We start from the raw sequence: 24,810 nt of genomic DNA, 5'->3' as shown, positions 1-24,810 counted from the left end.
AAAGTGTTAACCCTAGATTATAATATTTGTTGGGTTCACCTTTTAGCTTGTCTACAAGTCGTTTATTGCGTGATAAAGAAGTGCTAATTTATGCAAATGTAAATCACTCGATTTCCTGGCTTCATTTTTCTCTTAATTTCAAAATTTCAAAAGAATTTTATTCCACTCTGGCTGGGTCAAATTTTCTGAAATTTTAACATTATGTTCTTTAAATGTTATATAAAAAACGACTATTTTATTGGGCAATAAATTTCTTTAATTTTGAATAAGAGACATTTTAATTTTGCTAATCATGATTTTAATCATTTTTATGAGTGTCAGTCTTTCAACCCATGCCATTTTAGAATGAGGATAGATAATGCAGAATAAAAGAGTCGTATTTTTATACATATACTCTTCTTTCAAGTGAAATATTACATTTCAGAAAGTAGCGTTAATTTTTTTACTTAAATTAATTGTTATCATTAATACCAAAATAGAGGTTTTTTACCCCACATATACATCCACTTCATCCTTCGAGCAAACTATTGCTACCATAATAAGTTTAGAGTCTCTTCTTTTTGAAAATACATAGTATGAGGGGGTATTCTTGTCATCTTTGATGAGAAATATTGCTTTGAAAAAACTGTGTTGGCAACATGCAGCTCCACCTTAATTTTACAACATGTCCCGTTTCAAAATAAAACTTGTCTTTTTTATCGGCGTCTTCATCTCACGTAAAATATAACGAACAATGTTTGCAGACTGTTGAGCACGTTCATACCTCTCCTGCTTAGAAAGTCAGACAAATTTACAGTGACAGGAATTTATTGACCTAAAAAATAAAGCAAGCCGATAACTACCCTCCTGACATACTTCCTCAGGCCATTCAATAGTACAATGACCGAAGTTCTTGCAATCTTATAGTGTAAAAGTACCCACCATGAGACTTGGATTCAACCCCGAATAGTGAAGGTAAAGCAATAGAGCATTCAATTTGGTAATTGTCTTGGTAACGGTGTCTTAAAGTTCAACATTTCTCAGTCGAAATATAAAATATTGAAAAATATTTTATATTCTATTATCTTGTACGTAACTACAATTAACACACTTTTCAAAAATGCTTCACATTTTATGTCTTATTATCTTCGGCTATTACTTAGAGTTTGCAAATACTATCCATATAGATGTGACCGCCTGATCTCTGATTCACCATTCGTACCAAATACTTTGAGCCTTTCTTTCGGAGGTATGGCTACTGACACACTCAATATCTCTATCTATCTATCTATCTATCTATCTATCTATCTATCTATCTATCTATCTATCTATCTATCTCTCTATCTATCTATCTATCTATCTATCTATCTATCTATCTATCTATCTATCTATCTATCTCTCTATCTATCCATTTATCTATCTATCTGTCTGTCTGTCTGTCTATCTATCTATCTGTCTGCCTGTCTGCCTGTCTATCCGTCTATTAAGTCCGCTATGGTGTACATAAAATACTACACGTATCCCGACAGTTTGAGCTTTACTTTTACGTTATCATCCAGACCAAAGCCGAATAACTTTAATATGGCAGCGATTGTGCATCATTGAGCGAAATTGAATTCAAATCTAACAGTTAGCTTCGTCCCAGTGTGTTTGCGTCATTCTTGGAAACCTTTGACTTTGCCAATCTACCATGATAATATAGGTAAATGTACCAATAAAGAAGTGTTTAGTGAAATTTATCAAACTGTTTGTGTTAAATAACTGCTGTCAATTTAGATAAACTCACTTTAGAATATGACGTAATGCTTTTGATGACTCCATGCCTATTAAGTCTCTTCAATTCTTAAATTTTAAACTAACCATCTTGCTTACACCGAATGGCTTCTAAATTAAATCAGTGTTTGCGCTCGAGCGTCTCGATCACATTTTCATGCGTGGACAACCCGAACAGTGCCCCAAGTAAGAAAATGCAAAATTTACACTGGCCGTGTGAACAGCAAATCACAAAGTGCGCACATAACATTTGCAGATGATCTTTTCTGACACTTGTCAACTCAGTCTGGGGATGGTAGAACCTAAACCAGCGTGACTAATCCTGAATCAAAATAAGATGTTTTGTCATAGTGTTACGGCCTTACCTTGGGAAATATTTGGTGAGGTACTATGGAATATTAAGTGGGGTACTAGTCAGGGATCGTAATGCTTTCAATAATTGAAGCTAGCGCACAGTTTGTCGGTTTTAAGCAGCACTTTAATACAAGATGGCAATATTGTGATGTTCCAGGTTTCAGTTCTTCTCAAGCTTCTAGTCTCTTTTCTCTACAAATTAGTACTCTTTTTTAAAACTTACATAACCACAAAATATCTTAATGATACAATGGAAAAATTTGTCATCTCATGGAAATTTCTGTCAGGTTTGATTGTTCCTTAAGCCCAAGGTAGAGCAAGATCACTCCATAGAATACCCCGTTCTTTATTGTTGTCATTCTAGTTTTACTAATGACAAAGTGTGGTGCTATCCCCTTCTCGTGAGATCTTGACTTAACCTCCATTGGCCTTAGTCTCGTGAGGAAAGCTTCGAGATAAGTTGTTTTTCTCTCTTTTGGTGCACTCTCTTTTAGAGTTGGAATTTTAACGCGACCCTTCCACTCCCGGGGAACCCCCTATTTGAAAATTCAAAGTGGCAGCCAAGCACAAATAACCTTTATCCGCCTCGCAGGTTAAAAGAAAGATTGTTTATTTATGCTTGTTGCTGTTGTTTGTATTGTCTCACGACATTTGTGCTTTATCAGTTGGCCAAATTTTATTCGAAAATTAGAGTAATTGTGAAAACAATTCATATCGCTATTTGGGTAGAAATACCATTTTTAAGATGGCAAGGTGGGAAAGACAATCCGCTGAAGGAGTAGTTATAGGTATGGGTCTCGTGTGATTTGTTAATTTGATCGACGTCAAGCACATGAACTAACGGTATCGTTTACACTCGAACCTGTATTTTAGGTGAAACTATCTTAATAAATATGTCTGTGAAAATAGGACTTTTAAGAGTATTTCTTCAAGGCTCAACCTAAGTAAAATTTATCCTAAGTTAATACATACCCCCAATCATTTCATAATAAACTACTTTATTAATCGATACGAAAGCAATTTTACGAACAATTACCTTAATCATTATCACTTCACTTGGATGTATAATTATGAACCCATTGTGTATGCTTATCTTTGGAACTTTGCAGTTAAGTTATCCGAGGAGTATTTGTAAAGTGAAGTAACAACTACATCACCAATAGCATGTTCGCCTCCTTAAACTGTTTTCTTTCAAAAAAAAAAAAACTAATCAAATCCTCGATTTTGAAAATGACAGTTTTTGCCCTTAAAATAGATCTATTAAAAAGAAAAAACAAGCTGGGAAGTCTGCTTTGGTTTTTTTAAAGTCACGAACCGATCACAGGTGACGTCATGGGAAAGGAAATAGTTGCATCTACCTGATAAAGTATTGGCGCTACAATTGAATTGTAAGAGTTTAATCGACTGAGGGAAATTGAAAACGTGTATAGCGGTAAGTATACACCAACGTTATCGCACAACTTGACAAAACATTTTATATAGCTATGAATTCTGTCGACAAAAGGAACTACCCGCGGGAAAATTGTTTTGATGTGACACCAATAATACAATAGCAGTTATAATGCGGAAACGTTTTACACCCATTTTGAAAATATAAGTTTGTCACGTCCGTGTTGATTTAAAGAATATTTTTATTTATTTCGTAAAACTGTTCAAACGAAGCATGTTCTTCCCTCATAATGTGTAAACTTCCAAAAACCTGTCATGGTTATGACGCATACCACATATATGCATTTTTCCTTGGAAAATAAGACACGATCACGAATTTCAAGGTTTACATGTAAGCCCATGTTCTTTTACAATTCACACATGACCGAGACTTGGCGGCAGCGCACGTATACTCCAGTAAAATCCGACACTCACAAATTCATCCTCGAGGCAAGTTAAGAGAATGCATTACAAAATTTTTTAGGAGACTCCGGCGGTGCAAATTACACCGCTGCAATAGGCCACTATAGTAAAAGTTCAACCCAGTTTTACGGTATTTTGGTAGTGTAGGTCACCATGAGAAAAGTGTCTATCGGCAATATGCGATGGCAAACTACAGTGTGTGGCGCTAAAAACAAACCAGAGTGGCGACTCACTAAATCCAAATTTGTCTTGAATGAATTTGACTCGAGATGAGATCCACTAACTCACTGCCAGCTCTATTCACATTCTGTGCTCTAAACGGCGCAGTGTCCGTATATTAACTTTTTCAGTCCATTACATGTCTACTGGTGTAATTAAATCTAAACAGTGAAATAAATCAAATTTACTGTGCCTGGTGATAGTCTGGAATACCAAGAGGGAACTCAATTCTTTGAGTGCGTCAAGCCGCATTTTTGTATTACTTCATAATAACTACCTTCGATAGTCGCCGCAGTCTTGCGATAGTAAAATATCGACCCAGCTCTAAGCTGATATCCGGTCCAATTAAAGCTGATAATCCCACTGCGCCGCAGACACGTTATGATCTATCATATTATATCGATTGAAATAGGCTCTCAGTGTCTATCTGTTTTATCCGCGGCAATCCAACTGTCGAATATTGTTCAACTGTCTGTGATATCTTTTATGTTCTTCTTCCAAGTCATGTCGAATTCCTAAAGTTCAATTGTCAATTCAGAATGTACGCGTGGCATGTCTGATGTTGTTATTGACAAAATTTAGACCTGACAAGGTTTCATTTGCCAATATTAAAACTGCATATTGTACATGATACATTGTGTTTGCAAGATGAATACTTTGTATTGCAATAGTCTTAAGGGAGAAGCATATGAAAACAATTTACTTCAAGGAACAGAAATGATGACAAAAGGTAAAGCTACTGTCCCTTTAAGTCCACTAGATGCAAGTACAAATGCTGTTTGCAGAAAAGCTGAGGGTGCTATAAGCGATTAAGGTGGTTCGCACCCAAAAAATGAAAGACTTTAACCTTTGCTTTAAAGTTTCCTCAATCAAACTTTCAACAATTCTCTTTCAAAATCAAGAATAAAAAAACAGAGGTCACCTTGCAAAGTTGGGTTCTAGAGAAACAAATTATCCAATATTAAACAATATTTGAAATTCAAAATGACCGCTGTCCCTGTGTTATCTGTATGGGGAATATAAAATTCCCGATTTCCATAAAACGTAGCCGATAAAAAACTTATTTTCTCCTAAACTCTATTGCAACTAATTGGAAGAATTGGATCTATAAAAATCCAAATTTATCAAACTTGTTAGGTGCAATATTACAAATTAAATATAACACGAGTGCATTGCAAAACACAAAAAGTAGATGAGCTTACATTTGCTGATTTAACCAATATTGATATATGGTATCCAATTATCCCAAATCAGTTCCAATCGTGTTTCCATAAACTTTACAATGAGCCCCCACAAGTGGTAGGCCAAAATAATATTGTAAAAGTTTGAGAGTCCGAAATTCTGTCCCCGAGGCGCATTCTACCTTAAGAAGCAGCAACGCATGGTTAAAATTGAGAGAGTATCATAAGCTAAACATTTCTTTTGTAATCCGTGTGGAACCCCAGCATGGGTTACTCTCGTTCAGATTTCTTCAAATTATGGAGAAAGTTGACTAAAAAAATTAAGGATACATTTGTTCTCTTTCAGCCGAACGCTCTGCATGCCTTGAGATACATATAATGATATGTTCTCATTTAGTTGTTTTCTAACTTTAAAAAACACCTTGCGACCTTATTGATCATGTTCATGTGAACCGCAGGGTTTTCCTGTAGCACTTGTATTGTTCATGTTAATTAGGATGACACTTAATATACATTATGCACCTCATAGAGTGATATAATATACATGCCGCATGTATTTGCAACTGCGGTAACAACAACATTTCTATCAACCTATAGTCAGAGCCTACGAAATAATGATTTCGCACTTTACACATCTATGTTATATGTAACGCTGCAACCTTCAAATCCGAGGATAGTAAGTCGAAGTTGGACGCTACATTGCTGCAAGCTTATCGTGCAATTCGACGTAGCCCGAGTGTTCAAACGACTGACGCATGTAAACTGATATCATGTGAATTAATGATCTCATTTACAACAATCATTTGTAACCTGCGTCGATTATATCTGAAGAGTAATTGGGGGTTTGGATACTGGTTTTTAGTGAAATTCCCTGGCACCCTCGGTTATCATCAACATAATAAGAATTTGCTTTTGGCAAAGGAATAAACTTTGGTACACATTACATCTTGAAGATGTGGCAGGGATTTTGAAAACGATTGCTAATAGTCCTTCTCCGAAACACCTTTCTGGTCGTCATCTTTTGGAAGCTTTACTTGGTTAAGTGCTCCGGGTTTGAGAAGGGTGTCGGGCAGCTAAAATGCCGAACGTTGGCTCAAAATGCGGTCCTTCAACTCTCCTTTCAGGAGAAAATGAACTGAACCCTCGCTACAAACATCGAAGAATACAGAGAAGGATGCAGCTCTAAACATTTATTGTTCCAGTTCCTTCGTTGTGCTGCCGTTAAATTCACTATCGTTTTCTGTCGGCTTAAAGGATATTGTTACCCCAAAACTCCGTCCAGTTAACAGTTCAAAAGATGCTCTTCCTTTCCGACTCGATCATCTTTGAAGCACATTTGCTTTGAAAATGACTTAGTTCTTATAAAATTTCAATTCACCATGATCAAAGTTCGAATAGTATTACCTTTTAAGCACCGGGACAACATTTTCTCGATTCAGAATACCAGAGCGGAAGGTTGGTTGCTTTACAGTGAACACCAGTTGCAAATGGACGATGGAATTGATCTAAATGTTATCACTCTTGTATTATTGGTTTGTAAAGTTGTTTCAAATTTAACTTGCACTCACTAAGTTGCGGCAAACGAAAGACGTGGATGATGGTGTTATTTTACAGTTGGCTTCCACTGTTATTATTAGATATAACAATAAAACCAGTAAGCAGTAGGAACTGATTGGTGTATGTGAACTGATTGGTGTGTGGGAACGTGTGTGGTTTTCTTGAGCGAAAAGAAACTAAATGGTTCAAAATATTCGACCATAGGTATATTTGGGTCTCTTTTCAAGCTTTAACGTTTTTAGGCACAACTTCGAGAAATGTCAAGGCAAAGACAAAGGTATAGCTTGACTCTCACTCAGCTGCTATATAATGTGACATGGGGCAGTATGGCAGTGTTATACAATTGCCTGTACCAAACAGTATACTCCCTGGTATGTGTTTTATGATAGGTCAATATACAGCCCTTTGATCAGAGTCACGACTGTGGCCAATTCAGGAACAAGTTCTCAAACCAATTTACACAAGTGTGATAACATTTATATCAATTTCATCGTCCTATTCTCAACTGGTTTTCACTGTAATTGTGCCACTGTTAGACTCTGATGGATGTGTCTACCGTCAAGCTAGAGACTTTGTTCCCTGTGATCAGTTCAGGTAACTTAAACGCCGCGGCCGTTTTCAACTAGTCTGGATAGCTTGTCGTCGGGTAGAACGAACATCGCGTTATGTGCAGGCTAAAGTATACTTCGAAAACATCCTATTTGCAGCTTTTACTGTCCCGCGCTTAGGGGTCTCAACGCTGTGTTTCCCTGTTAACCCTTCGAGCATCAAAGTCAATTTTTGTTGCCTTTATTAAACATTCCCCAGGAAATCTTTTTCAGATTTTTGCCAAAATTTTCATAAAAAGTTTGATTCAATGACATGTGATATCCATTTGGTTCAAAATTATCAAAAATGAGGGAAAGTTCACACAATTTTGTAAAATGTTGCACTAAAATTTTGGGGTACAAGTTACAGCACTCAAAGGATTAAATGAATAGGCACTATTGCTTGCAAAGGCCCACTGACATTCACATTCTGAATGTGGCAGTAACATTCATGGGTTCCACTGACATTGACATTGCCATGTCAATGGCGTTTAACATAGGTATGTATACACAATATCTGCAAAATATTCTTCCTAACGTGACAAGGTTGTTTTACTTCTAAATTTAGCTAGAAACTATGTAAAATATGTTTTCTATTCCATACGGAAGATCCGTTGCATATCACCAAGACACCTGAATAAACGTAGAACTTGGCTAATCATATACAAACCATGATTTAGAATCATTTACAGTGATCCGATTACGTCTTCGGGTTCATGTGAAGTGCCATTTCGGCTTACGAAGCAAATGACTTCTTTTCCCAGTTAACTTTTGCCCTCTCCTGTCGTATCGATGTCTTTCCGGCTGGCTAGCTGCTCTAATTCCCTTTCTCATTTCGTTGATGGAAACGTAGCTACATAAGAGGCTTGCAGGTAAGGGTTGTTACAACGCAAATGTGCTTTCCCAGGGGCCTGACGACGAGGTTTACGAAAGCAAATAAATTACAGTGTCAGAAGGGTACAAGTTAGGTTCGGGCAATCTTTATGGTAGACGTGAGTAACACAAACTTTCATATCACTTTCCCGATTCATTCGTTGTTCTTTTAAACAGCTCTAGAATCCTAAATAGTGTTATCCACCTTAAGTGGGCACCTCTTGATACGTACAGACAATTCTCTTAAGCATGATGATTCATCAATATTACAGGAAGAACAATCACTGATATAGTACTTTGGGTAGTACCTGCCAATCAGATGTCTGTGAAGAATGATCGAAATATATCAGGAATATGTTAGAAGATGAAAAATGATTAAGCTTATTTTTTCAAATCTGCTGCTTGTAGTAAAACATATTCACTTGACCGAAAATATGCAAAATGGTAAAAAAAAATATCCATTCTTTGCCTATTTCCAAAAAGATATCAAATTATAAAAGCAATACGATTGCATATCCTCACTTTGAGCATCCCTTCTGAAATCTAATGATTTGTTATCAAGCTGTACGGTAAACACCCTATTTGAAGTTTATGCCAATGAAGAAAAGATACTTAAACAATCTTAGCAAGGACGATCATTCGTGTCGAACATAAGATCACGTGGTATCATTATCACATAGGCTGTTGTCATGCAACAAAAATAAGTTCTCATTGCTGACCAAAACGCGATGATTTGCATGTTAGTTGAACACAAGCCGTAGATTGATTATTTTGATATTTATGAATAACTCGTTCGCTCGTTCGATTATTACGGACCACTTTCACGCATGGAACATGTCAAATTGATGAATCAGATATCAGTAAAACTGGAAGTTCAAACGGAAATTTGACAATTTTTTTCGACTTAGCCTACGATATTACTTTAATGGTGACCGATTAACTCCATCTGTTCTTTACATACAATTAACAACTGCCATACGAATGACAACACTACTGTTAAGCCAGGAATTGATGGTTGTTCCGACTCGTAAGTCTTGAAGTACACATAGTTAACCATTTACACTCTTTGCCCTCGAAAGTGGACAATGAGCTCAGTGAAGTATCCGGAAATTAAAAGGCCCGTGTCTACAGTCCCTTAACACTTGCCAAATTGCGTCAGTGTAACGACATGAAGTTTGAACGGGATAAACAAAGTGACTTGTGACAACCAATCAAGATTCTATGATCAGAATCTTATAGCGGTGTACTATTTTGAACATGCTGTCTGTTTGTGAATTCCTGAATGTTCTTTCACAATTCCGCATCTTTCAAATAAATTCCTCCGTGTCCATTAAGGAATAGTGTCTAATATTAATTATGCTCGGTAATCAAGCCACTCATTTTCATTTGAACGCAGTAATTGGATGAGTTATCAAGAATGGCTAGAAAGCGCCGCAATTTTAATAGCAAATGTTCCGCGTCGTGATTGATACTACCGGGGTCAAGAGCTCAAGTAAAGTAATCCCACTCCTTTGTATCTAACTGATACTGATATCACTTTTATTTCACCTGCCTAATAAACGATTATTCAGAATCAGACGAAATTCGACAGAAAATATCAATAATTGCCATGGAATGATTAGGCCAAAGCGGTGCTATTCTCTTTGATGAAATAAAATACCCGGTAAATATTTCATATGATTAGAATATATGAAGGGTAACACTCTCCTATAATAGCGGCCTCTGTGTAGTGCACATGTCGGCAGGTACGAACTTGATCCGACAAGCGATACCGCCAACGGGAGATGATGATAGGACTACTGTACATTTTCGACACAATTCCATAATATGTCTCGTTAGCGCCAGGTAGTGGAAGATCCCTATTGTAATACTATGCACAAGAAACGACCGCTTCCAAGTTCCGTCGTCATGGAAATCGGGGAACCATGGATGCACTCTTTCTAGGTAGCTGCAGTTTATTTGATATCATATGTTGACAATAAAACGCATTCACTTCGGCACAACTAGTTTGGTATTAAACTCAAAGCTCAAGTAAGAAACATCAAAGTTTGTTTGTACAAAGATGAAAGCTTGAACATTGTATATATATATATATATATATATATATATATATATATATATATATATATATATATATATATATATATATATATATATATATATATATATAATTATATAATTTTGTCATTTCAAGACATATATATATATATATATATATATATATATATATATATATATATATATATATATATATATATATATATATATTATACAAGTTCTGTCATTTCAAGACACTTAATTTTAACTTCCTCGTCGCATTTTACATATAAATGCTGCCAGTATCACTTTCACCTAAGAAGTAACCCGACTAGATGTCAAACGTCATTTTTGAGAGATTCAACTTTGTGAACCTCGTGATTGTATACAATGAGCTTCCTTTTTACATAAAGTGTCAATTAGTGTACCTGAAGATCCAAATAAATTCTTCTATAAAAACGACCTTGCCAATGTGTGACCATTGTAGCAAATCCACCGACACGTATACACACCATTTTTATTATTCTACGTCAAACATACTATAACTTAGGCCTATAGATATTCTAACATTTGAACGATTGATCGACATTGCCTCGTTCACAGAGGTTTTTGTACCAGATACGTTTTCTACAACAAGTAACTTAGATTCCAATCCTCTTTATCTAAATTTTGCAATAATAAAAGATCCTCCTTTTATCTTGAAAAACTAGAGCGTTGACGTCAGAACAGCTGAGGGGCAAAGAGTGTGGATTTTTTTGTAATCGTTGTACTATTCGAGATCGATCTCGTCAAATAAACCGCAAGGGTAGTAAGCTTATTATACCTTAATACGACTGTTTTAACAGGGTTCGAACTCACAATGTACAGTAATTAATCCTCGTACATGAGCAAACGGATAAAAGATTAATGACATCATTTCTGATATACACAAATATATATAGCTTATGAGATAAACGACTGCTTCAGAAAAATATTAATCTTAGAATATTATGGTACAGAAGTTTCTAAATTCATCATCTAATACATCACCACTATTTCTAATCATTTTCGGATTTAAAAGGTATTAGTTTCTTCTTTCCAGCTTACAAAGACATTCAACAGCAGCTCGGTCGATTGTACTGTTTTTTTCCATCAATCAAAGGCTAAAAACTTACTAAAACTGATATTAATTAATTATCTTATCCAAAAAATTGTAATGAAAGAACGTTTTTTATACGAAAATGTAGAATTCGTTTCGAAACAGATACATTTCATACTTGTGTTCATGACTTGAAATCAAATAGTTAGACTATAAGAAGAATGTAGTTTGTTCTTCCTTTTTTACATGTATCCTGATGTTTGTCTTAGCAAAGAATCTTCAACACGCTGCAAACAACAACTAAGTAATATAAATCGTACATTGGCCACTTCTTAAGAGTATGGAGTTGATTTGTTGCAAAAGAATAAACTATGATATCTAAAAATGCCAATTGACAGAAAATACACTGACACACACACACTTGGATATTAATATCATGTGGAAAGTGAGTTAATTTATGTATAGAAAAATAACTGACTGGTTTCATCATACTTATCTACTCAAAAACTACAAATACAAATTTACTTAGAACGTATACTTCAATTAATTCAGTGAATAGATTTCTTATTTAATTTTTCTCCCACGCACGTTTGACCTCCAATGGACCGACATCATAAATTCAACCTTTCTTGCACCTTTGTTTGGATTTGCCATTATGATTCTGCAGAAATTTGAATATTTATTAAAGTTCATGAGTTGATATAGTCCGATTTTCCTCTGATTTCAAAGGACAGTCCATCTCCTGTATAGGGAAGTGTGCGTCCTTGAGTATATTTTTCTGCTTTAGTTATCCGATGTTACTTTCATTCATCTCAATGCAAATATTACAGAATGTTTCCTGACACGTAACCTAATGAGGATAGGATGGGAATGCCGTATGACAAGATCCGTCTCTGCAAACGATCTCCAAGTCATGTTGTAAAGGAACCGCGATCTCAAAATTAAAATTTCAGTCGTGACGCATATACACCTCGGCCTAACAATCGATTTCCTACCTTTAACTGCCGTAATTTTATCAGGGTTTCAAACATTTTACTGGTCTTAATGCGTACACGTTTAGTAACACCTGTCTGCATCATCGGTGTAATTGAACCCGAAAGTCGCCAACGATGAAACAAATTATCTTATTACTCCCTCCAGGTGTCACTTGTTCTGGAAGTTGTTCCCCTGTGTTGCAACGTTAATAACACTTCACTTACAGGCAATTTCTCGCGTAATAACTGACGAATATTACCTTTCTTCTTTGGAAGAAAGATAATCGTTAAACTTCTGCAGAATTGGGAAGTGTATTTTAGTGTCAATCCAAAGATTTGGCTGAGACTTACTGAAGAGCAATTATCGATATTTTCCTGGTTTCATTTTAATGCATTGAAAGGCAGACGTTATCTTGTAGGGATTTTCAAAACTGTCGAAAATTAATTTACTGTCATAACCATGTTGCTACATCCATTTGCAACGGTTTAATTCATCCTTTAATGAAATCCTTTAATGAAAGCGCATTCCTTTAATAAAATGAAAATTTTAAAGAACAGCACACCAGAATATATATGATGTTATAATACCATTGACACGGGGCATGCGCATGGTAAAGAAAGAAAACCAGCCTTTCTTACTCAAGAGTTTCCCTAGGTGAATATGTCATCGTCTTTTGAGATATGTGAAAAATGTAAAGATCTAATTCTTCTAAATTAGTTCCAATCTTTATATATATATATATATATATATATATATATATATATATATATATATATATATATATATATATATATATATATATATATATATATATATATATATATAATTATATATAATCCCATGGTATTTTTCTCTGTTTGACGTCATCGTATACGAGTGTTTTTCGCGGAGCCGTACAACTTCGAGCCGAAGGCGAGAAGTTGTGCGGCTCCGCGAAAAACACGAGTATACGATGACGTCAAACAGAGAAAAATTCCATGGGATTATATATTTATCACATGAACAGTCTTCTTATTTTTCTTTGATGTGGATGGATCAAAATTATTTTAACAAATTGCATGATTTTTATCGCGATTTTGTGTTTATTTACGCGGATTACTTTCATTTAACGAGTAAAGCGGCCCGTCACCCAGGAGATGTGCAAATGTTTACAGGTATACTTTCATTCATAAATCCGATTAAGCTGAAATTTCGCTACAGCGAAAGGTATCTCCACCAATCAGACATCCGGATTCGGTCACGTGCGCGTGTCAATCATTGTCTCGCGCTGGAGCGATGCCAAGGCAAGTCTGCCATCATAGCTTTCACCGTACCGTGCTACCGACGGATAGCCATAGTATTTTGGGTTATTTAGAATATTTACAATTACATTTATGAAGTTAATACAATGGCACTATCGAAACAGTAGTTATCATTCTTAGAGATGCTGTGCTTTTTAAAATACCTTAGCGAGCCCGAAAGATTCAGATCGATGACACACAGAGTGTACGCTTGTTGTTGTGGGCACTGCCGTACGTCACCGGTCTCCGCCGCGCCGGTGGCCATCTCAGTCGTCAATGTTTTCGTTTTATGGACTTTGACGTATCTCCCGTAGGTGCATCTCAATTTTGTTACTTGATGGGAACTCTGTTCTGTTGTACAGTGAGTGTTGTCTGAGTCAACTTTCGAAATAAATCAGATTCTACAGCGCTGCACTGCAGAGTTAGGACTACAGGTCGACAGCTGTATATGTCTTCACTACAGCCTTCCGCTGCAGGTTTGATCTCGATCGAGAAACAACGGAATAATTTGTGGGATGAAGGAAATTTATCGTTGTTCGAATGACTTTATGCTTGTGCCTTCTATGTCGCTTTCCCGAAGATTATACGGTACTCATTTATTAAGTTGAACTTTCGTTGAGGTGTATCTTTTAGGGTTTATCGCCAACCGGGATCGCCAGGTATGACGTCGCTTGGCGATCGCCAGGTACGACGACGTCCACACTGAGCCTTACGACTGGAGCAGTGACGTTACTGAGCCAAATGATCGATGGTATCCTCATTCGATTCTTGGGAATAGCTAAAGCTTTAGCGACTTGGAATTTCGTTGGACATGCCTTCTATGTTTCCATATCTGGATTTATCGCGCCGGGTCACCTTTTTGTCAAAATTCCATGAACACGGCCGGAAGCACGGCATCGATCATGACAAATCGGTCTGTGTTGCGACGCGTCGACGAACGGTACCATTGCAGGAAAAAAGTTCCGGTTGATGACGTACAACAGGGGTAATATGGATTTCTTATCTGTGCTGGTGTACGTCACACAGGTGGAGATACGGGCCAGTTCATGTGATAAATATATATATAATATAATCTTTATTTCGAGTACTTGCTCAAATGTAAAAAAAAAACAAAAAAAAACAAGACAGTAAACAGCTAACGCCCGCATCATCAAACAATACAAAAAAATGAAAACACTAAAAGAGCTTTCAAAAATACAGAATTAAAAACAATCTGATACAGTCTTTGCCCAAAAGACACTTTGCCTTACAACATCGACAGATAGAGCTGCTTTAATCAAGGTATTTGTGCTTTTATGCAATCTAATATATATCTATATATATATATATATATATATATATATATATATATATATATATATATATATATATATATATATATATATATATATATATATATATATATATATATATATATATATATATATATATATATATATATATATATATATATGATGGGACAACAACATCTTTTTGATATTCGATCTTCCCCTCATTGCACGTTTAGCAGTCACCAACTGACATATTCAACGTTCGTCTGCACTTTTCAATCGCATCAAATGCGCTGAAAATGATGTTACTCATTGTTACTCACAGACTTTCTCTAATTTATCCCTTCTTTCAATGACCACTAAGTGAGACTATACTTTTGAAACCACTAAGGGGAACTCTGGCACTAAAATTTTTCGACTTTTCTGGTATTAAATTTAACCTACAACTGGGATCAAAGAAATCATCTCTTCACCTTTCAGTTTGAAAAGGTGTCATAAATTATAAATTCATAGTATAATCATGGTGCAATGGTGCAACAGGGCCTAATTTGCATAAATGTCAAGGCTGTAATTGCCGTAGATAAAAGATTTCTAATCAGTCTGCGAAACTCTATATTTTATGAAAGATTTTGCAAATATATATAACTGTATCATAGAAAGATTCCTCATATGCAAAATCCAACACGACTGCCATAAAATTTCATTTTTCTGTCAAAGACACAAATAAATAGCTATATTAAAGCTAGAACTAAGAGCAATAGAAATGTTCACCATTCATTTTGTGAAGGTCCGGAAATAACGTAATTGTGACAGTCTAATATTATTTTATTAAAGAGGGGTCAAAGTTGCATTTATTAAACAATTAACTTATTCCTCGAAGAATTTAAAAATATTACATCAAAAGTTAAAGCACCCGGTGGTCACTAACACAACATTTGATGCTTAATGATTAATTGAAACAATATAAGCCCGTTTGCATGCAAATATATACACGCCTTGCGACATCCACAGCGATGCTAATTGTGCTCTGCTTTATTAATTATATAATGAATTACGAGTTTGTTTGATTCTCTACCTGGCAACTTGATGACCCCATCACTAATCATGACACGTAAATCTGAACTTGTATGATCATTTCAATTCATTTTATCTGTCATAGGAAGATTCTTCATTTGCCTAAATCCAACATTTCAAAGGAATTTTTAAAACCTCGAGCTTCGACAATACGAAAAGGGGCGGCAAAACGTGACGATCCTCTCTATCGCTTTACAGCTCACCTAGAAATTGGAGAAGCAGTATCCTGGGCGATGACGTCTATAAGTGATTGTACCTATAAATACTAATTGAAACGAACTTTACACCTTCGTACGGTGAATAATTTAAAGAAGATGCCAGTCTTAGCAAACCAAAGGAGGCAAGGACGAAAAATAACCCAAGGTTCGACAAAACTGAACTGTGACAAGTGGTGTAGAAACCCAGGTTACACTGAATTGTATCAAGTAGTGGAGAATCCGGGCTTACTGCATCTATCAGTCACATACATAACATCAAATGCTATATGCGATTAAAACAACCATCTCAAATAAAATCCGATTTGCATATACTGCTCTTGTAGTAAATCTTGTTTTAAATTGTCATATCACAGTCTCTCTACTCTCAAGGGACTGTGGTTATAGCATTTTGTGTTGTTTAAATGACCCCTTTGCGCATTAACCTTTCTATGAGGTATTTTGAAAGTCCTTGAGGAATGACTTACCCACCAAACAGCTGTGTTACAGTTATGCAACTTGGCCCAATCTTTCACATGCGGTTCAATGAACACAGCGAAAATGTTTAAAACGAATTATTAGCCTAGTTTCCATTTTCTGATTGAACTCATAAATTTGAATATTGACGTGCCACAATGTACCACAAATTATGTTGGTAGCAAGGTATTTAAATGTTGAATGGCAACAATAAGATAAAGGACGCCGAAAAACAATCATGGCGTGAACATTGATTTGTTATCCAAGATCGCTCATACAAGTCCTTTGTCAGGGTAATTATCAATCATAAACAATAAACATCATGTATTTAACTGACATTTCAAATTTTCCTTTTATTTTATCTCAGGAATGACTGCTTCAACTTTATGAGTTTTGCTAGAGATCCTTATCATAATAAGACAAGTATATTGACAGAGAAAGCAGAAGTGTTCATTTACAAAGAACTGCGCACTGAATGAAACAATGGAGCAGTTTCATGTCATTTTTAGTTCCTATTGTAGGGAAATACCTTCTATGCCTATACACTCACATTTGATTTCTATTATACCGTATTACAAACAATAGAGAATTCTTACTACTAATTGTTGTTCCTATTCTCCACAGGTCAGTAAACGAAGATATCAGTACACAAGAACCACTTTGTCAATGTATAGCGACATTGAAAACGAACGGAGGTCAACGTGAATGTTGTATGAGACTCAATCGGAGAGGACTTCTATGAAACACTTGGATTCCGTTAACTTTGGAATAAATTTTGAAAAACATCTTGCCATTGGGACTCAAACTTGCTCTGGCGAATTGGGTCTTTCAGCGAGCATATCAGTTTGAAGTGAGTTCATCACAAAAGGTTCAAAGGATCAAATGTCGCAACAGGCGAACATCGCGCGGATCATCGAATGAGTGTGCTTTTCGATGACGGCCTAGGTCACGTGACTCTTGCTATAAATTGGACAAGAGCATTTTCCATTCCTTTCATTTAGAAGTTCATGAACGGGTAGAACACAGCAAATCTCGCGGATGCCGTGACTTCGACGCGTTGTTGACGTTCTTCAGTCATCAGTAAGACCACTACGGTAGACGAGGGAGTAAAACATTATGATGGCAACCTTTGTGGAAAAGCTGATCTCTCATCGATGCGTATTCAATTTGATTGCGTCCTTGATTATGTTTTCGTGTCTGCCGTCACTAGCGGATCATGTACCGCACTTGACAGAACTGAAATACGCGAAAGACGGTGATGTGATCCTGGGCGGGTTACTAAATTTGCACATTTTCGACGCCGACAGACAGTGCGTCAAACTGGATTCGATATCAGTTCTTCATCGCATAGAAGCGATGGTTTACACCATCGAGGAAATCAACACCAGAGATGATATACTCCGAAATATCAACATTGGGTACGAGATCTATGACAGTTGCGTGTCCGAAGATGTCACTCTTGCAGCAACACTTACCCTCCTGCGCAACGAAACCGGTTGTAGCGATACTCCTGAAAGGCACAAACTGAAAGGGATCGTCGGTCCGCGACGCAGTGCTGTGAGCGCCGCCGTCAGCCGAGTGTTCGGACTCCATCACATGCCTCAAATTACGTACATGGCGACTAGCGATGAGCTCTCAGACAAAAACGCCTTCCCGTTCTATCTACGCGCCGTTCCACCCGACCGTTTGCAAGTCAGCACAATGATAGACTTGGTCCGGTACTTTGGTTGGACTTACGTGTCAATGATAAACTCGGACGAATCGTACGGCAGGAACGGCGCTAAAGAACTCAAAAGACAGGCTGCAATGTACAACATTTGCATCGCTTCTTCCCAGGAAGTTTCTCGTTTTTCTAACGAACGACAGCTCGATAGAATAGTAGCCACGCTGCTACAGTACCCAAAGGCAAGAGTAGTAATCATGTTTTCGGTTACTTACATGGCAAATCGTGTTCTGGACGCGGTCAAAAGAGCAAACGCCACCGACAGATTCATTTGGGTCGCCAGCGACGGCTGGGGGTACAACCTGGCGGCGCATGACAACCAACAGGTTGCTCTACGGTGGGTTTTTCGTAGAACTGTACAACATGAAGTCTCTCGAATACGAACAATATTTCAGGACTCTGACTCCAGAAAACACAGGTTCGAATCCCTGGTTTATGGAATACTGGGACCGATATTTGGATTGTGATGACTCCAATCGCGAGGAATGTGATGAACAGTACGTCGAAGGTTTCAGCTCCACCATGGGTATATCGGCTGTTATCGACGCCGTGTACGTATACGGTTATGCATTAGAAAAGTTGCGACAACAACTTTGTGCCGTGGACGAAGGTGGGTGCGACGCCTTCTATGAAGCCGACGGGGAGGACCTGCTGCCGCTTCTTCGCAACACAAGTTTTAACGGTACTCGCGGACTTGTTCAGTTTGATGAGAACGGCGACCTGATGGGAAAATATGTGGTGAAGAACTTACAATACACGAACGGAAAGTACGAGAAAGTCACCGTCGGTATTTGGGATGCATTGGCCGACAATAAACTTGAGATGTTCGATGAGCTAGTTGTGTGGACCGTACCCGAGCAAGTCGATGGAGTCCCCAGGTCTGTTTGCAGCGATCCCTGCTTACCGGGTCACATAATGATACTTCATGGAGACGGTTGTTGCTGGGAATGCTTCCAATGTAGGGATAACGAAATACCCATCCTCAACAACACCCGGTGCCATGCATGTAACCCTCTCTCCTGGCCAAACGAGAACTTCACAGCCTGCGACCCAATTCCTCCGACGTTCATTAATTGGCAGGACCCCATCGCCGTGACTGTTTTGAGTGCCACCGTCTTCGGACTTACGGCCTCGATTGTAACTCTCTGCGGCTATATTCAACATCGTAACAAACCTCTGATAAAAGCATCCAGTCGCGAGCTGAGTTTCATCATGTTATTTGGCGTCACCTTTTCGTACATAATGGTTTTCGTATTTGTGGCCAAACCAACCTTGGCAACGTGTGTGATGGTCAGACTAGGCCTGATGCTCTGCTTCACGATGACCTACGCTCCGATGCTGACCAAAGTTATACGGATCTATCGAATCTTTACAGCTGGCAAGAAGTCTACGAAACGACCCAGTATGACAGGACCGACGTCACAGGTGGTTATAACGACCTTCATACTTTCAATTCAGGTATGTAGACTTTTATAACCATCAGCAGGCAGCAATGATAGTAGCTTTTACGAAGTTGTCTGTTTGTTTTCTATAAAAAAATACATCGTACGTTTGAAGGGTTCACATATTTTGCTGAAAATTACACTCAAAAGACGATAAAGCCCCCCCCCCCCCCCCCACTCTCACTATAGGAAAAATTGTGAGACCTGAGAGAGAAAGTAACGATTTTTCGCGATTGGTTAGAATCTCTTGTTATTCTCACTGTTGTCAGTGAAACAATTTGAATTCTCACTGCTGAGCAGTGAGAAATGCACCCCTTGGTGAGGATCAAGGATGGTAACAGATTCTCACCGGTCAGACTGGAAATTCTCACCAAGCCTGGTGGAATGGTAATTTTACTGGTTAGAATCAATCATAATCACCATTCATTGGTGAGAATAGGCTAGACTCGTTATTTACTGGTGAGAATTAACCAGATTGATTCTCACCGGTGAACAACAAGTCTGGCTGATTCTAACCAATGTCACGGTGAGTCTGGTTGAATCTCACCAGTGAATGATGAATATGATACATTCTCACCGTGGAAATAACCATCCTCACTGTGCTTGGTGAAAATTTCCAGTCTCACTGGTGACAATCTGTTACCATACTTGATTCTCACTGAGGAGTGCACTTCTCACTACTCACCAGTGACAATTAAAAAATTCTTACTGAGAGAGGTAAGAATGATAAAAGATTCTTACCGATTGCGAGAAAGCGTCACCTTCTCGCTCCGGTCTCTAAACGTTTTCCCATAGAATGTCTCGTTGGGTCTCTTTTTCGGAAAAAAAGAAAGTCGCAAAGGACATTATTTCACCACTTAAGTCATTCAATTTCCATTTTATCAATTGAAATGTCGATATGACAGCCGATGACTTTTATTTTGTATACGTAATTCAAGACTGCAGAATTATGTTTGCACAAATTGCGCAATCATCGAATAATCTCCATTGGTGAAGCCACCGAAATAGCAGCAGTGGGGAAAACAAATTTCATTAATGTATTAGATAACGTGATCAATAATCCTTTTGAATCCGCCGTTATAGTAACTTGGTAAGCAGCCAGAGGTTGAGACTAATCTTACATCGGGCTTTTAGCCTGATATTCGATAACAAGAGAAATCAGTTATCTCTTTATACTTTGGAATATTTCCAATGGTACGATATCTGGAATAAGATCTTCTAGAGAAAGCTATCAGGTCACAGCAGTATCATCGTGCCTAACATTCTTTTGGTAAAAAGTCTTCATCAAGTGGGAGCAAGTGGGACGCCATGTTTTTGGGTTTCTGTTTGTTTGTTTTTTTGGGGGGGTGTTGTTTTTATAAAAAAAGTGTAAAAGGTGTTAAAGCAATACGCGAATTGTGACGTGGAAAGTTTTAGTCCCAAAATAATTTTTACCCTGAACATGTATGGCTACCCTAAGTGCGTTCAGCAAGGCTGTGAATTTTGTGCTACAATGATTTCAAAAAATAGTTGACCTACTGTGACCTTCGCGCCATTATAGATCTTTATTAAGGTAGAATGCGCATCGGGGACAAACATTTGGACTCTAAAACTTTAACAATTCATTCTGATATACTACCTGTGGAGGCTCATCATAAAAAGAAAAAATTTTCACCGTCCTAGTTTTCGAAAATAGATTATTTTATTTTTCTTCATAGAGTTAACACAGGGATGGCGGCCATTTCAAATATTGGTAAATCTCGGGGTATTTCTTTCTCTACTAACAAAATTTGCACGCTAAACCCAAATTTTTATTCTTGATTTTGAAAGTTAATGATGGAAAGAGTCCCTGATGAAAGTTTGAGCAAAAGTTTAAGTCTTTCACTTTCGAGGCGCATACTACCTTAAACATAAATTAAAACCAATAGGAAAAATGCGTGGTTTATTTTATTTGTGCACATATAACGGAAACTATTCAGTACTTAAAGCACGTAAAGGAACGCAACCATTACAATTATTTTTGGTTTTATTTGGTTGGTGGTCAGCTTGAAAGTCGGAAAATATTTATGATAAAAGTAGGGTCAAATTTTTTGAAAGTTTATCATCCATCAAATAGGCCTATAGCTTCATGTATCAATGTAATGCCCTTATGAAAATAATCGATGAAATGTAAAAATATGAATATACTAGTATTTGTTAAACGTAACCTTATGCTTTTCAGTCTGATTTATAAATTTTTAAACAAAAATTGTGCCGTGGTCACTATACGGGAAGAGTATCGGATTTCATGTATCTAACAGATTAGCACAATCTTAAATACTCCTTACATAGATCGTAAAACACAACCTAATTATAACAACATGTGAACAGAATCAATCGGCAGACTGAAGGGAAGTTTTGATCATCTTTACACTTTGACTGGCTTGTGTCTCCTGCGAAAAATTCAGACAAACGTTTGGTACGGTTACGATAGCTTTAAATGATAACAGGAAATAGCGACAAGTACGACACTTTCTGTACCTTGGGATTGGCCATTCCATAAGGAAAGTGTTAATATTTTCCTCCCACCATATCCTGCCAAGAGTTTTTGAGATGAAACCAAGGAAATCCCCTTCATTTGATATAGATAAATTAGGGTTTTATTTATTTATTTATTCATTTATTTGTTGGTTTATTCATATACAATACTTATTTATTTATGTGTGTTTTATTTTGTTTCTTTGTTGAAAAGTGACTGAAAACACATCATTTAACTCATTTCGTCAACGGGTCTTTACTAGTTTCTTTGTGAGTTATCATTTCGTGAAAAGTGCAGTGTAGGTTTTTTACCACGCTAGATTTGTCGGCTTGCCCCTATATACACGAAACAGGGCGAGTGGTGGAGATCAGACTTCTCCGTCTTTGCATAAAATTTGCAAAACAGCAAACAGAAAGATACATAATAATGGTGCTTTATGTATACATTAATACTCATTTCGAATATGATAGGGTGTAGGTTGAGAACAAGATACCCACCGCAGCATTCTAACTCGCCAGGCAAAATAACATCATCACCAGGTAAAAACTCTTAGATTCTACTCACATGGATTGGAATAAGAGCTGAGAGTATCACCTGAAAGTGTTTGCTATACTTTGTGAACTCAAAAAGATCAAAGCATTCAGCGTGCTGTTCGGACGACACCGTGCAGAATTCTAACAGAATATTGCACGACATTTTGGCAGGTTTTATGGTATTTTGGCAATTTTAGATTCTCCCAGAATGACAGGACAGAACACCTACCAATGTCAGACTGTTTCAGTTTCTAACCTCTTTACCTAACCTTTTGATGGTAACAGAAGCTTTACAATTAAATCCCATCTTCAAGGGATCAAATGCTTCTTCACTCTCTCCTGGCATATTACTTTCATAAGTACATAAGTATACCCAGGGGTATCGTAAGCCGCTTATCTGCAGTGCGATATTATTGCAGTCAAACAAAAACAGGTCGGTGATAAAAATATCTCTTTAACAAGCCATGTCAGACAACTATAATATTCCCTTCAAGTTGCGTGAACTAAGAATTACACTTACTCATTAATAGTATTTGGACTTTATCGCTATGTTTTCTCGTTACGCGTTAGGTATGTCAGTCCCTAGATTTTGAAACAGGTAGACAATGTGACGGAAAGTGTTGGTTTCTCACAAGAATGTTCGTGGACTTACAACGTTTCCATTGTTGTATGTGACCAAGGTGACATGCCGTATATGAACAACTATTCTTAATAAATAGTTAATAATTATAGCAGGACATTTTCGGTTGAGGAATAATGTCTTTGCTCCTGTTACCGTTACGATATCACTTCCCTTGTATTATACCGAGCCGACAATGAACGACTTTCTTTTAAAAGTAAGATGAACTGAAAAGTTCTAATTGATGCCTCATTAGTTATCAGAGCACTGCAGTACCATGCCTTCAAAATTATCAGTCTGATAGGCTTAAAAATTTTACCTAGGTTTTAGTTCCTGTAATACATCATTTGTTTGAGCGTTGCCCTCCGAACTCTGATTGGTCTGACTAACTGTTAACACGTGTACCCCAGCAGCACTTCCTATTAGTATGCCAGCTGAGTGGAGTAGAGTCATATAAAACTACAACATGCGAAATGTACTTCATTGATTCAGGGGAAAGGGGTCGAGCCGCCGATTCGCACACCGTAAGACAATTATTAAAAGAATAGTGGATTGTATCAGAAACCGATAACGCAATGAAGGGTTCCCATTTAAGGGGAGAAAGGAATAAGCATTAGAATGAAAAGAATCATTTTCATTAATGTATTCGTCTGCTTTTAAAATGGAAACGCCTGAATAAATTATAATAACATACCTATTCCATCGAACATCGCGCACCTCATATTAATAAAATGTTTATGGTACCTTGTTAATGACGTAGCGAGCCGCATAATCATCATTTGACTGAAAAAGGAACGGAGCTATTTTCAACTTGACAAGTTCAGGATTTTAAAATTATCAAATTACACGTTTTGCATAGGAAATTCGGGTTTTACAAAGTTATTAGGAAAATCGAGAAACCGCATAACAGTGATTCAAATGTATTCATGCGCCGTTCGTAGATGAATATCGTTACATTTTTAAGGAGTTTCGTCATGGAGCTCGAACACATGATTTTCATTTGCATAAAAAATAGAGTCAAAATTATTTGAGAGGAATGTAATAAAAACATTACAATCCCAAAAAGAGACTATGTACCCTCGAGGCTATGAGTCCATTTGCGCTCCTGACGTAGAGCTAATGGTCACCTGCCCTTTGGCTACTGGTCCCCTTTGGGGGGTTATAATATATAACATTCTGAACAAAGACTATACTAGAATATTTTTATCAATATTAGACTTAGCTAACTTTAAGTGT

General features: G+C 37.1%; 1 protein-coding gene across 1 annotated transcript in view; it reads left to right on the top strand.

The window, feature by feature from the left end:
- LOC139119882 (metabotropic glutamate receptor 3-like) overlaps positions 1 to 24,810 on the top strand; it is a 46,923-nt gene that overhangs the window by 18,301 nt on the left and 3,812 nt on the right. Inside the window, exon 2 of the mRNA XM_070683818.1 lies at positions 17,385 to 19,941. Within this exon, the coding sequence (XP_070539919.1) occupies positions 18,796 to 19,941 (1,146 nt within the window). The 5' untranslated portion in view covers positions 17,385 to 18,795. The remainder of the gene's footprint in view (positions 1 to 17,384; positions 19,942 to 24,810) is intronic.

This window comes from Ptychodera flava, chromosome 20, assembly GCF_041260155.1.
Source record: "Ptychodera flava strain L36383 chromosome 20, AS_Pfla_20210202, whole genome shotgun sequence".
Lineage (NCBI taxonomy): Eukaryota > Metazoa > Hemichordata > Enteropneusta > Ptychoderidae > Ptychodera > Ptychodera flava.
The sequence above is the reverse complement of the archived record's forward strand: the minus strand, read 5'-3'. Positions and strand labels throughout refer to the sequence as shown.